The sequence below is a fragment of the Scomber japonicus genome, chromosome 8 (assembly GCF_027409825.1).
Source record: "Scomber japonicus isolate fScoJap1 chromosome 8, fScoJap1.pri, whole genome shotgun sequence".
NCBI classification, from domain to species: domain Eukaryota; kingdom Metazoa; phylum Chordata; class Actinopteri; order Scombriformes; family Scombridae; genus Scomber; species Scomber japonicus.
In genome coordinates, this window is record NC_070585.1 from 20117227 (window position 1) to 20133110 (window position 15884).

Below are 15884 nucleotides of genomic sequence, written 5' to 3' on the forward strand. Positions count from 1 at the left end.
CAGAGCTCAGTCACAAATTAACACCTCTCCATGTCATTATAGACCAGGGGTATCAAACGTACGGCCCGTGGGCCATAACCAGCCCACCAAGGGGTCCAATCCGGCCCACTGGATAACTTTGCAAAGTATGAAAATTAAAGAAAAGTAATTCCAATTTTTCTGCTGCTTCAGAAGTTTTTTTTCCTCCACATTGACTATGAATACAATCATCTGAAAAAACAATACATATATTATTAAAAACATATATTCAAGTGCAAAATGTTGTCAATCAGCAGCTTCTGTGCAAAATAACATGACAAAAAAACAGACAATATTGTTGAAATTGCACTCATTCTTCTTAAGTAAATAGATGGTTTATTATAGTAAAGTTATAATAGCCTATATATTAGGCCTATATATTATTTGTAGGTTATTATGCAATGCTTTTACTGGTCCGGCCCACTTGAGATCAAATTGGGTTGTATGTGGCCCTTGAAATCAAAATGAGTTGAATGACACCCCTGTTAAAGACCATGTAGAAAAAAGAGGGACGGTTGTAGTAGAACCTTGGACTACACTACCCATAATGCAGTGTGGGTGAAACTCGCCGCACCTTCGCCGGGTGGAGCTTGTGAACGTGGGAACGTCTGTGGGCTGCTGCTGGGTGCTGGAGTGAAAATTGTTTGACAGGGAGGTGAGGCGACCTGTGCGCGGGGATTGATTAAGAGAAGTTAGTTGATAGTGTGTCGGCGGCAGTTTCTGAGTCAGCGAGGAGGCAGACTTGAGAACGACCAATGATTTGCATGAGTCTCAGCAACAGGGTACAGAGCGAAATGTCAGGGACTGTTTCAGCCCTGGGCAGAGGGACCCGAGACTAGTACACTGCAACGCGGAAAATATTCAAGGGGGGAGATAATGCGAATGGTGGGAAGATACCGAAATCAAACAAAATGGAAACGATGTAGCGTCGCTGCGGCATTTCATATAGCTAGAACTAACGTTAGAGTAGAGAATAGATAGCTAAGGAGATAGCAGGTTAACTAACATACATGTAAAGTTATTCCACCGGAGGAGCTTAAAAGGAGCCCGGAGGCGTCTGTTGAATCAGAAGAGTTCATCACTATTGCTAAATCCAAGAAGATACACAAGAAGATGCTACGGAGAAGAATCAACCGTTTGGTATGTGTGCCTGATATCAATATTACACACCCACATACACACAGACACACACACTGTTAGCTTCTGGCGTCATGCCGATCCGGCTAGCGTTTTAACTGCTGTGATTATGACCCTGAAATAATGCAAGTTCCTCTTGGTATTTTCGCCGTAAATTCCTGAGAGTCCTGGCTTCTGACAACCAGTTACTTCACACTGAATGACAAGACGAAACAGCTGATGTCTCACTTAATGACATGCTGTTGTTAAGTAAGCTCCTTTAAGTTGCATTTTTGGCCAGTTAGCTAACTGCTATGTAAGTTCTTGCCAGTCAGGAAGTCACGACAGATGTAAGTTGGTACGAGCTCCACTCTGTCATTAAACTACAGTTTTGGTCACACACACACACACACACACACACACACACACACAGAGAGAGAGAGAGACAAATGGGTATTTTTAGAAGTCATTTTTGGTTTCCGCCAACTTGCCTTATTCTCAACTGTACAAACTGTACAACCCATGAACAGGGTTGAGGTCCCACCTGTGTGTACTCTTATAGGTTGAATTAAGCCTCGTGGCTAAAGCTCAATTTACTCACCTGTCTCTACAGACATGGGCTCCTTTTCTCTGGAGACCCAAATGCCAAAAATATACTCTGTTATGAGGCACAAAGCCATACTTCAAAATGTGTATAAACCTTCATGTTACGATTGGTCAGTGAACATGGAAATGAATCAACAACTATTTTGATAATCATGTCAATTAATTAACCAAACTGCAAACAATGTAGAGTTTTCATAGTTTCATACCCCTTTGAATGGAATATTTTTTTGGATTTTCGATCCTTGCTCAGACAAAATAAGAGAAGTTGTCACCTTAGCCTCTCAAAACTAGTGATGGGATTTCCATAGGATGAATAGCTAACTGATTAATTGATAATGAAAATAAATGTGGGTTGAAGCCCCTGACAGGATGCCTAAGTTTTGCGTTTTGCTACAGTTGCTTTCTGCTCTAATACTACTTTGTGTCCAGCTTTTGTTCAATATTAAGAGTTGGTATTTTGCCAGCGTGAACTGCTTTGACATCATATTTTGAGATAGGTCAATTTAATTCTTACCCTTTTAAAGTTCATCCATTGGTTTCATTGCCCTTCTCCCAAATTAATCAGTCATGAGTGGTCTAGTTGAAAGTGGAGTAACTATCTGCAAGGCCAGGTTTATAAATGCTAAGCTGTCTTTACTGCCTCTTTATCATCCCCTTATGCACCAGTAACCTGTTGTCACCAGTGGGTTGTATCCCCCACAGGCTATGTGAGCAGTATAGATATCGACAGTGAATAAGGAGAAGCAATATAATAATTATAGTGCCTGACCCTCCTCCTGGCCTCTCTCTAAGTGTTGCCAGGTCAGCTGATTTTCTTGCTTCTGGAGAGGATTGCTGCTGTAATTTCTCTTCAGTGTGAGCTGTAAATAATATTTTGTGCGGAGCAGCCAGCCACACTGTCACTGATGCACACAGCGCCGTTATCTCAGGCGCGGGCTCTCTGGCTCCCAGTTCACACACCCTCCCCTTGCCCATGGGAAGTACATGTGCATCATGAGGAGAGAGAAGGAGAGGGGGGAAGAGAGTGACTGCTCATACCAAAATGCAACTGAGAAGGCCTTGTATGCATCACTTGACTCCCCCACTATGATACATTGTGCCACTAAACCCTGAATATGTCTTTGGAAAATCATTAAAGATGGCTGTGAGAGTGGGGGGTGACTGTGAGTGGGCCTGGGCTTTTTTTTCAAGAGGGGGGGAAGCTCCAGAGGTTGTAATGCTCTGACAGGAATGCAGAATCACAGTGTTGCCTTTGATGTTCGTTCAAGCCCTTGAAGGGAGCAGTGTGATCTGTGAGAGGTGGAGCCTGGCAGAAATGTGATAGTATTCATTGAGAACACAGGAGATGCATGAAAACACCATTGCCAAGGCGATTTTTGCACCATGGTTACCAGTAGGCCTCCGCCTACTCACTAAATCAGTAGAAATCACACGTGTGAAATTTCTGCTCTATATTTTGACTCTGTTGCAGCAGCTAATACTCCTGCTTAGTGAAGTACACACAAGCTTCTGTAAAACGGTCCAGCCCAGCACAACCCAGTTAGAGGATGGAAGCTCGACAGGTGCTCTTACTCCGTGCACAAAGGCAGGAAATGGTCACGCTGACTCTAACTGAATTGCTTTGTGTCAGGCTTATATAACAATAGGGCTTAGTGTTGACAATTGGTCATTTATTGTATAACAGATTCATTAACAACAATTTTCATAATCAATCAATCATTAAAGTAATTTGTTAAGAATAATTGCCTAATATTTGCTAGTTCCAGCTTTTCAAATGCAAAGATTTTCTGCTTTTCGTAGTTTTCGTAGACTTTTCGTTGAAGATGTGGACTGTGGCACATGTGAGGGACATTTTCTGTTTTTTTTATAGATGAAACCACTGACTGGTGAACTGAAAATTGATTGGTAACTAAATTAATAATTAGTAAGTTAAGAAGGGAGAAGTGTGAAGTTATCTGAGCTGTTCCACAGCTGCAGTCCACATTTCCTGTGTGAAATGTCGTGTTGGTTTTTATTTTGCAATTAACCCCACAAGGCTTAAGATTAAATATTGTAATGTACCGGTATTTTGTCCTGAGTAGCATTTTAAACTGCCGTTTGAAAATGTACTCTTATGTTGACAAAGAGATTCTAGCCTATGTGTTCACGCCCTGGTATATATGCTGACTGATAAATGTTACAGTCATGATGACATTTACACATTTATTTTCTCATGCGTAGAACATTTTTCTTTTGATACTGTGAGTGTTTTTCTTTTTCTTGTGACTTCATACATGTTTTGAGGGAAATCTAGTTTAAAGTAGGTGGGAGTTAAGTGTTAGTTCCCTATCATGCAAATTCAATTGTGATTTTAGTCCTACAAAGTGAGTCATCAAACATTTTCTGACACCACCTTTAATACACAGGTTTGTTTGCCCAGAGTGCAACACCACTGTGGTTCTCCTTTTCCTCAGTGGGGGTTTTCCCCCTCACCCTTCTGCCCTTACTGCTGCAGGATGATGCACCGAGGTTTGCCTGTCTCAGATTTATCTCTATTCGACTGTGACCCTAGCAGTAGTACGCAGGCCCTTGCCTGGCAGGAGATGTTGTTATGAGTGAAGGATTGAAGGCTTGCATGTCAGATGTGTTTGGAAGCCCCCGGGCTCTGCAGACCTGTATCTCAGGTCAGCAAAGAGCACCCGCAGGTCTGAGCTGCACACACAAACCTGCATTCACGTACGCACTCAGAAACACAAGTAAGTGCAGAGTGTGTTGACACACATGCAAGCTATACACACAAACACACTTTTTTACTAATGTGAAACACAAGGTTGGGTATACGTTCAGAGGCGTTTGCTGCCTTCATGTGTGTCCTCAGATGATCCTATTTTCCAGAGTCTAGAAGTCATTCTTCTGACATCAGTGTGTTGATGAGCTTTTAAGTTGTAATGTAATTGTAACAACATGGACGCTACAAAGATGATGTGTTGTATTTAGTGCCAGACTTGTTGCTGCACAAGTACATTCCCTAAAATGCAATATAAACTAAAATACTTGTGTTAATGTTTGTATGTCCTTCGTATTTCTCTTGTACATGGCTGAGTGTAGGTCATCCGTTTTATGGAAGTGCTGAGAACCCACAATATACAATCCTATAGTAATACACATAAAACGAAGGAAATACTTTCCACGGCATGTTCAAAACCAGTTTGTCTCCAGTGCTCCAAGACTGTGGAGATTGTTCCACTTCCAACAAAGCACTTCTCATTTGAGCAAATATACCCACTCAAATACAAACTGAAGGCAAAGAAAACAGGAACGATCTGATCCTTTTTATTTCAATAACATTATTATATTTTTAAATGCAGCCCTTATTTTAAGGGAAAATAACATGCTATTTACTATTATTTGTAACATCTGTGTATAACAGAATGTTAGTTTCTTTCATGTTGCTTGTGTACACTTCTTCACACCTCATATCAAATGTGTTAATTATGCATTGAAGTAGCGGCTGGAGGCCAAACAATGATCAGGCATGTTTCGAACAAGCATCGCATTGCAACTAACAGTTACCACCTAATACATATTACGAATTACATGTGAGAAAACATTTTATTTGCAATATTTGAAGTAATTAAAATTAAATTTTCTTGCCATCAACCAAACATTTACTTTGTCCACCATGTTTCTGTTTTTTGATGTCAACTTTCAGCAAGTTGAGTACCAAAATCTACACTGACGTTCTCAGTTATTGTTCTGTCTTGAAGGGACGTCCATGTGAATTTTCTCCATTAGGGACTCATTTTTTCAATTATTCAAACAATAAGTGAATGTCACATATGTTTTATCACTCTCCCTGGAGTCTGTTTGTTCCACAATCAAAGAGGAAGCTATTTAACCTGCTGCTGTACAATACAGTACTTTGATCTGAACTGCAAATACTGGGAGTCTGATTTGTAGTATTATAAATACTCATTAACGTCAAATGTACCTCATGCTTTTTTCATTACTGTATTGTGGTTTTGCTGCATTATCTACCATGTTTCATAATGCTCTACATGTATTAGTTATATTGCATTCAGATCAGTCTTGCTTTTATGCTCTTGTCTGTGAACAGCCAGTAGCACCTGTTGGAAACATTAAGGGCTTTTATTAACTGATGAGTCCCTGAACAGAGTTGTCATTCTTGTGTAAGCAGTTAAGGTAAGACTGCATCTGAAGGCTACATACCATACAAGGCATGTTGGGCCATTTGATTTATTAGGCCTGTTTGATTAGGAGAGATGCGTATTGATTAGAGCTGTGCTCAGTTTTTCCGCCATGAGTCTTGCACTGCGCGCTGCCTGGCGAACAGAATTGCTTACTCTCATCTCTTTCTCTTCCTTCCTCTCTCCGTCTGTTCTCCTGCACTCTGCCCAGTAATGGAAACGCAGCCAAAGGAGCTCATCTGCAACACACAGCAGGATAATAAATATATTTAGTGTGGGGAGGGAGGCGGTGTAAAAGAATAAGCAGCCGTCTGTGGGATAGCAGGGTGATAAAATGTAGTGGGGGAGTCCGGAGAGCCATGCGTGACTCAAACTGGAGTGAAACCAGGGGGCGGACCTGTAGCCTCTTTGCACCTCTCCCATCTCTTTCTCTACTGTGCTTACCTAATGGACGGACTCCTTCAGGGTTTCTGTGGTGATTAACATCAGAGTGGGTGGGTCAGGTGACCGCGGATGGCTTTTTGTGGCAGTCTTCCACTTCCTTTTAAAAGCTAGGTTGAATTCTCAGTTTGTACCTCTAAATAATTCAGGTTGCTTCATTTATTTTGAATTCTCTTCACATCGCTCCACCCTTTCCTGACCCACGTATCCGCACCAGGCTAGTGGCACTCAAAATGCATCCTCGTCATCCATATATGTATAAAGGCTCATCCACAGATTTTCTGTGCCATGCTTCAGCTCCAGCATTACCCACAGAGCATTCGCAGTGAGATGTGAAGAGAATGCTGAGATGTGTGGGGGGATGTTTTTTTTGTGTGTGTGTGTGTGTGTCTATGTCTCACTGTGTCTGAGCATGGAGGGAGGAGGAGAGACGACGCCACCTCTTGATGTTTCATCATCCCAGTTTTTTCATTGTCACCTGAAATGATAGGGTACTTACTGACACGGAGAAGAAGAACAGCAGCAAAGCCCATGTGAGGATTTAACCACTGCTGGAAGACATATGAACATGTCCCCTCCCACACACACACACACACATACCTAGGTTAAAGCAACAGCCTACAATGATTATCTCAACCGCAAACTCCCAGCTAGGCGGGTAGTGTTTCTCAGTCGCAGTGAGAAAAATGAGGCTTTTTAATGTGGTAACAGTTTGGTGGGAGGGAATACTTGGTGAAAAAACCCAAACCCAAATCAACTATGTCCTCTGAGCAGAGGAAGACAAGAACCACATTGAGCTTTGTCATTAGTCTCATTGCTCCCCTCTGCAGTGTCTGACGATAATTAATTGAATAGCAATTACAGCCAGTGTAGCCTCATATATTATTAAAGATAATGTCATCAGAAGGGCTGTAGCTGAGATGGAGATTTTTTTAAAAGCTTGTCAGCATTCAGGTATAAACTGTAAATTCCTTTTTGTTAGTATTGTATGGCGTTCTGCCAGCCATGGTGGGTGAGGGGAGAGTTTAGTTAAGTTACAACCTGTACACAACACAGAAAAAACCCCAGCTGGATCAAACACCTTCATCTGAGTAGCTGAATCTGGTGATTTGTCACACACAAAAACAGTAGAGAGACTATGTGCACTTGGCTGGAAAAAACATACTCCATTTATGGCTTCACTACTTTACATTCTCTTTAATTATAGATTAAAGTGTGACAAGGCTGCAGCTCAAAATGTGCTCACTTTTCCTGGTCTTAAAACATTAAGTGTGGAGATTTCCTATGTTAGAACCCTTGAAAATAATTCACTTTTGTCATTTTCTCTAATACTTTGGGAGCTGACTTGTCTAGAGCATGGTACAGTAGCTATGGGGACAAAGTTCAAGCAGGAGGAGGTGGAGTAACATATAATCTTAAAACCAAAGCCTTAGTAAATTAATGCTTTGAGAGCGTAAGCCAGTTAAAAAGTAACTTGCCCAGTGAATATAAAACTTGTTTACAGGTTTGTTGGGTGACGGTTAGGCTACTTCCTTGTCCTTTATTCAGTTTAAGCTTCTGTTTTGAGGAACAGTGTGTGTCATACACACAGATAACTCAGACCTCTGTCAGCATTGTGTGACTTGCTTAGATGTTTCCTGCTGGTAAACATGCCTTCAACACTGATGTACATTCACAGTGTACTGAAAACAGAAACCAATGAGCCATTCAGTTTTCAGTCAGGGGAACGGTCTCACATGCTATGGCCAACTGTCATATAGTCACAAAATGTCCACATGAGATATTTGACAAGTTGTCTGTACACCACAGGCGTTGCAAAAGTAGCTAGCACAATATCTGTGGCTTTTTGAGGCTACCAAATGATTGAGGAAGCAGCTCCCACTGCGAGGTCTCGACGATTTTCCCCTCCTCCCCATTGTCGAGGGACACAGTGTAATGTAGGCCAGTACCAGCCTGTGGTACAGTACACTCTGTGTCTCGTACAGCTGCAGGGATGCTAGTAGAACAATGAGCTGTTGCCTATCCACAACAGCTCCTTAGGATCAGCCCTCAGCTCAAGTTGGACGATTATGACTCTGTGAGGCTATTCATCACTGTGTTCAAAAAGTGGACAGAGGAGACTGTAGCCTCTGACATGGGGTCTTTATACTATGCCGTAGGCAAGTGTTGGTGAATCCATGATGGAGGTAACTCCTGTTTCACTATGGGATAATGGCTCTGCTTTTCATTGATTTAGTATTACTAATTTAATAATACGCTATTAATGTGGATTTGTTTTGAGACATGGTATGTTTGGTCATTTAATCGCTATACATTATGGTTTCCTACTTTGCGCCCAAATCTGTTTAACCATCAAAATGCTACTCATTACTGCTGTCACAGAGTGCATGGAAATTGAAGAAATTGGAAACTTTGGCAACAGCAATGTTAACAGTAAGTCTGGTAATTCTTTTCTTACCTGTCCAGAGTGTTTTTGAACTTTTTACTAAGTGCATTGTCAATTGAATTTGTTTGTCCGTTGGCTTTTTTTTATTTGTAGTGTTAAGCCACTCATTTTAAGGAAGGAGGGTGACTAATATCTGTAACACAGTGGTTTTAAACAAATGAGTAATTTCAGAATTAGTACATGAGCAAAACATTACTTCTCCAAATAAAAGCAGAAGATTTGTTATCATAGCTTTTCATAAAGTGCCAAAAGTGATAAAACCATTGACAAACTATAGCCACATATCTTTGATATTTAGATATGGTGAGGATATACTAACAGAGCTTGTGAAGAAAATATCAAAAAATCTGAGCACAGTTTTCTGTGATAATAATTACACGACAAAAGGTCTTTGTGTAGAATTTAGACAAATCAGCCCATATGAAATATGTGTACTAAGAAGGCTGTTTATTAAAGTCCTTGCAGTGACATTGACAAACGGTTAATTCAGGTTTGATGTTAATGTGTATTTGTGCTATATTGACTTCAGACGGTAATGTGGACTCTGTAAATTCGGTGTAGCCAATGCAGTGAGCACTTGGATGTGTAATCAAAACTCAGAGAGTTACAATTAGCGGCAGAGTGAGCATGCTGGAAGAGGACAGGCAAGTGGGCTGACCAAAAAGAGAGAGTGAGAGAATAAAAGGGAGGTGAGTACTAGATAGGGTACTGCAGTGGATAACAGCACTGATTCAACGTGTGGATCGTTCTCCTTGTATTCAAACATTGATCACTCAGCACTATTCAGCCTGTCATAATTGAAACTTTATGTTGCAGTCAGGCTGTTTATACTGTTGTCATCAACATTCTTGAAATGGTTTGCTTAAGTCAAGGCATTTATTCCTTCACTCACTCACAATACATTTCTTGCTGAGGCCTAGACCTGCTCTAATGTAATAGATCCTCTCTTGGGGCTTTTTCCTCTTAAGGTTTCTCCTCTACGTGGTGAGAGGGGAAAAAAAGAAGATGATTATAAAGTACTACACTAAATGACTGATAAGGCTGACCCGTGATGAAGCCACTTAACTTGAAGCAACATCATAAAACCTGATAGCATAGATAAGATGCAAGCGGAGCAGTTGTTAAGTTGTTGAATGCGACCGAGGAGCGAGACACACGCACAGCCTTCCTTTTCCTGTTATTCTTAGTCTTACAGAGCATGGTTCGTTTTTTTGCTCAGGGAATTACATGAAGCAGATACCAAGGTCAAACAGGAACACAGAGTTTACAACAAACCTGTCGTTCTCAGTGTAGTGCACAGAGCTATTAGTACACACGCAGGACATAAAGAAGTGCAAGCATAGGGTCCCCCGTGCTCACACTTATTCACACAGCTCCCTCACACCTCATTAAATGTGTTTAAGTAGATTTTGTAAGTGGATTTTTTTTAAGCTTAATGGCACAGCTCTTACATTCCTTACTGACTGAGCTTGTTGTTTTTGTCCCTTGTACTGATTGTACAAAACCACAGCAGCAGACTGGTCTTCTGATTCTGAACCGATTGTTTCGGGCTTACTTTTTTCAGTTTGCTTCAGCACTTTTGTTAGAAAATATTACTGCATCGATTTTGTTTGACCACAAAATCCATTTGTGTCAGAGTAAATAATACTCATTGTACCATTGGCACACCTGCTGTCACTAGCCTTTTTTTCTTCTATACATGACGGTAACATCTTTATTTGCTGTTTGCAAATGAATACTAGTCAAATTAACTTGCTTGATACTGTAACCCTAATCCTAACCTTGCCTGGAGATACAGTCCATATGTATGCTGCCTGAGCCACACTTCAGTTAAACATTAATAATAAGCTCAGACCCCACTTGGCGGTCCACAGCAGCTCTAAAAGCCAGCACACTCCTCTGTTTCACGTGCAGTCCATAAATGGCAATATGTTTATATGTATGTCAAAGCACTGTGTAAACTGTGATGTGCAGCTTTATTTTTGCATGACACAGATGTTGATGAGGGCTGGTGAGGAATATGCGTGACTGTATGTAACCACCCAAAAGAGATTAAAGTGTAATGGACTACTCACCAGTGAGGAGCACTTAAGAAGCCTATTAGATGAGAGGCATGTGGTGAAATGTCTTAAAGAATAAAGCCAGTAAATCCAATTCCTTTGACTCTACTTCTGGATTACGATAGTTTTTTAGGCGTCTTATGGCAACAATCGATTAGTTGATCAAACTGGAAAACTGATGGGAATTGTTTCCTCTGTCTTCTGACATTTTATAGAATAAACGATTAGTGCATTAACTAATGAATAACCAGCAGATTTGTTGATAATGAAAATGACTAAGTTACAGACTACATAGTATTATACTGACTTCATTACCACAAGCCTCATAGTGCATGTAGTGGTGTTAAGTTGATTATGTTTGACAGAGTGGGGTTTGCTCTGTGGTTGAAGAGATGCACTGACCCACTAATCTGCAGAAGAGCTCCAGCCTACTTACATTAGTGGAGCTGACAGGTTTCCAAACTGAGATGATGCACCATCTTTAATACAACAACACAGACTACAGCATCAGAAAGTACTTAAAATGATATGAAATCATTCATATGTTTTTTACAGATTTGACAAAGGTTGTGCTGTGAATTTGTACTGTTATGGTAACAATAGATTGTATAGGTTTACTCTGTACGCATCTGTTCAACCAACAGCGTGCAGATTGTGACAAAGCGGATAGTCATTGAATAGTGAGATGGTGTGACAGGACAGCATCATCAGACCCGAGTCATCACTGGGAGGTTGGCAGTCACTGAATGCAGCCTTATATTTCCCCCGGCTCTCAGTGGAGCACCTTTCCCCGCCTGTCCCAGCCTCTGCTCATTTCACAATGTGTGCATAATTTAATTTAGAGTGTAATTTAATGTAAAGTTTCAGGCACTCTCAATTTTTCTAATGCACCATTTATTTCTGACTGAGCAATTACATCTCAGCTCAATTGAGCATTGGATGTTTGCTTTATTGATCGCTGTTCACGTTTTGCAGCTGAGGAAGAATCTACTGTTTAATATTGACATACATGACTCTTGGCCACTTTTGCTTTTACTTTATAACATCATTGTCATTGAATGGCTTTGTTTAACCTTTGACAATGAGGCTAAGATAATGAAATCAGCGTTATTTTCCCTTACATTAGCATTTTTGTGTGGCCTTTAGCTCACTATATTGGAGTTAAGCATTGCGGACACGTAACTGCTCAAAAATGAAGTGGGCACTATGGTCTGACCCTCATTATATTTAACAGTGAAATCGCCACCAAATCAATGGCCTTTCAATAGTTCCTTCCTTATCTTTAGGACCCCAGGACATTGACTACTTCCTCATTTTATACAGGATCTCATTTTCATGAATTATGTGTGCTGAGGTGCCAACATTTCTTATTGTGTTATGGCTTTTCAGAAACAGTGTTCAGTTTAGTCTACATCAAAACTGGTGTTTGTTTATCTGATAAGACCATGACCTTGAAACTGTATGTGTTAGTTTGGCTCTTGTTCGTGATCAGTCCTAAGGCGATGGGCACAGGTGAAAGATTGGCACTTTCAGAAGTCGACAACTAATACTGTTGATTGTCTCACATGTAACCCTGAAGAACAAGCCAGAGCCCTTTCCTGTGGTGCTTTGACTGGAGGCTAATTTGGTTTGTAAATTGTTCCTGAGTTGCATTTTTTTATTTTGTCTGCACAGCGCTTTGTACATGATTGCTTTTTCTGGCCCTACATTGTTCTCTAATGTTATATTGGTGATTTGCAGTATTGCAAATCTGAAATGCTACTTTTATATTTGTAGATTACATTTTCAGAGTACAGAGAGGAGGGATAATTGCCAGGAAACACTGCATCTGATTCAAATAAATGAACAAGGGCAGATCATGGAGGTGTTCTTGGCCTCTTGCTCCTCCTGGGGGTTCGTTGTTGTTGTTTGATATAGAAAACCTAGATGTACTCTTGTCCTTGGATCCTGTTATACTTCCTCCCTCTTGCACTCTTTCTTCCTCCCACTCCCTCCCTATTGCTCCCCCTGCATCCTCTGGCAGCCTGGTCCGTCCGGTCCTACTGAAGGAGTGTCAGAGTGTGCTGAGCAGGAAGGAGATGGTAGATTTGACACCCATACTGAGGTGTGAACAGAACATCGCTAAGCCTGTTGGCTAACAGTTTCAGTCAGAACTGGAGAGAAGATGGGGAAATATTTCCAAATTAGAATGAGCAATTTGACCATCAACGAGAAGCAAGTGATTGCATAAACTGGACTTACTGTATGTAGGCTATGTTTTTGTTCTCACATGCATAAATTAGGCCCCCAAGTGTTCAAGTCTATTCTCTGATCTACCTGCTTGTCAGAAACAGACTTTGGGCAACTTTCTGTCCAGGTGGCAGACGTAATTCACACATTTGCTGGCAATGCTCCAGGATCAGATGTTCATGGTAATGTGTCCCCTCAACCCACATGTTGCTGGCATTTATATGAGCTAAAGCAGATCCCCTGCCTGCATGACCTTTAATAATTTACAGGCACAGTAATAGCTGTACAACTTGTGCTTGTGCAGAGAACATAACCACGTAAAAAAAAACTGTGTGTGTAGAAGTCTTAATTTGGATCATGTTTTTCACCATCAGAGGCGAAAAAGAACGCTGAGAATGGTACCAGTTTATTCTGCAGAGGCTGATTCTGAGTGTTAATTGGTAATTAAAAATAATGTATTTACCTTAGATTATTTAGTGTCACATCAATAGAAAGTATGCAACATTAATAAACAAGTACAAAACATATATATTTGTTTCACAAGTTGCTCTTAGAGCTGTTTACCGTGGTTGTCAAATTTCAATCCCATGCTTAAACAAAGCTAAACTTTAAAAAAAAAAAAAAAAAAAAACTGTATAGAACAATAAACAAAGATATGCATACATTCTTACACTGTAATATAATGTAATGTTCAACTGTAGTACTTGGTCAAAGCCCAGCGTCGATTAAAAATGAATTCTTCAAGCATGCACAAACTTGCTGATTGAGTTACATTTGCTTAAATGCGTCACAGTGGTGAAGAGATGCTTCATTGAAAGCCATTTCCCATTGCTAGAACGTAATTTAAACCTTGGCGCTGGAACTGTGGGAAAAGTGGAAGATTGGTTTGGATCACAAAATAGCAAATTACAAGTTTAAACTTGATGTTGACATGCTTGCTTAAAAGTGTGATTGTTCAGGTGTTCGCTGTCACACACACACACACACACACACACACACACACACACACACACACACACACACACACACACAAAGAAAGTGCTTGAGTAAAAACTGGGCCTTAATATGTCAACATTGTTGTGCAAACTATTTTTTTCGACCTTCAAACTCCAGCAGGTCAGAGCCTCCTTCAGTCCCGTGTGAACCCCCCCCCCCCCCCCCCCCCAAAAAAAAAAGAAAAGAAAAAAAGCACCGTCAGGCTCATGATCAGCCTGATTATAAGTCTGCCATGGCGTTAAAATAATGCATTGTCTTGAATTTCTCACTCGTCGGCTGCTCAACACTTCATATTATAATATCATAACATTTGAGTTAGAAGAACAACCAGACAACATTGATGAGTAATGTTTGTATATGTGTAAGCATTAATAACTTGTTTTTGCAGTGGTGACTAAAAAAGCTGTATCTGTGGCTCTCTTATAAACCTCCATCAGCTTTTTGCTTTGCTGGATGTTTTTCAGTGGTTTGGTGATACCATCATGTTTCTTCAGCCTATGTGGTCAGTGGTAGGCTATACTTGGCCTCCTCTGATTGGTGTGCAGCTGTTGCAATTAAATGCCCCATTTAAAAGAAACCAGTCTATCTAAATGGTAGTGATGCACTTATATGAAATACTGGAGTAATACTGATACTGACCTGAAACTGATCAGGCATGACTGATCCACATGAAATGCTGTCTCTTAGCCACTATTATTATTATTATTATTATTATTGTTGTTGTTGTAGATTGATTCATTGATATACAATATAACCTATGTAGGACAACATAATTAAACAGTGCATGAGCCAAAAAAGAAAGTGGTGTATCAACATCTCTACTCTTAGGTAAGAAGCCTCAGGTTATCTTACACACTCAGTTCTACACAGTGTGGAAATTTTTGATTTTAAAACAAAAAAAACTAAATAGAAGTAGAAGTCCCCTCTGACAAATAATCACTTCGATTGTTTGGGTGTACTCACTTCCTTTCTTCGTCATAATTTCTGGTATAATTTTATTTTTTAAATGCTCGTAAGCAGAGCTCCAGGAAAGCCAAGGTCATGACTACAACCTGGCTTCCCTGCCTTGCATTGTGATTCATCCTACCTGCCTTTTATGGAAGAGGAATGCCCAGGCCACCTCATGTTTGGAGGGGGGGGGGGGGGGACCAGCGTGTCTCCAGCGTGTCTCACTTGTTTTTTTTCCATCTTTCATACATTAGACTGCATACACTGCCATCTGCATTACTGCAAGTCAGTTCAGCCTATAAATCTGAGCACAGCATCTTTTCTCCTGGCTGCCCACAGTTATTACTCATTTATCATCGATGAGTGACCACCTGGGAGTGAAGAAATTAAGTTATAGTCCCTGCACAGTTACTAATTTTGCCTGTTGACCCTTGTCATACTTTTCCTTTGTCCCCTCTCTGAATTATTGGCTTGTGTTACACAGTTTTCCAGGAGAATGCTTTTAAGATTTTTTAATTTTCTGCACCACGGTAGAAACTGTAATCTCTTAATTCCTGACCTCTGGGTGGAATGTGGGCCTTACCAGATTTGATTTTTTTTTTTTTATGGCCACAACAAATCCTTTGTGATCATTGTGGATTTGCTCCATCTCAACAGTACACTCAGTAAAATAGCTCTTTTGTTTTCGTTGATTAATTCTACAATCACCATGCCTCATATGGGAGGGTCTAATCTCTTTTATCCGTAGATAATTCTTGTTTCCTGTATGATGATCATTTTAGTTATGGGCTTAATTCAATTGGGATTGTTCCATGTCTTAAATTACTTTATGTCATG

General features: G+C 40.4%; 1 protein-coding gene across 1 annotated transcript in view; it reads left to right on the plus strand.

Annotated features, from left to right (window-relative positions):
• Positions 1–640: 640 nt before the first annotated feature.
• The window catches only part of atp11c (ATPase phospholipid transporting 11C), a 41526-nt gene continuing 26282 nt past the window's right edge, over positions 641–15884 (plus strand). The window contains exon 1 of the mRNA XM_053323922.1: positions 641–1158. Coding sequence (XP_053179897.1) covers positions 1132–1158 — 27 coding nt within the window. The 5' untranslated portion in view covers positions 641–1131. The remainder of the gene's footprint in view (positions 1159–15884) is intronic.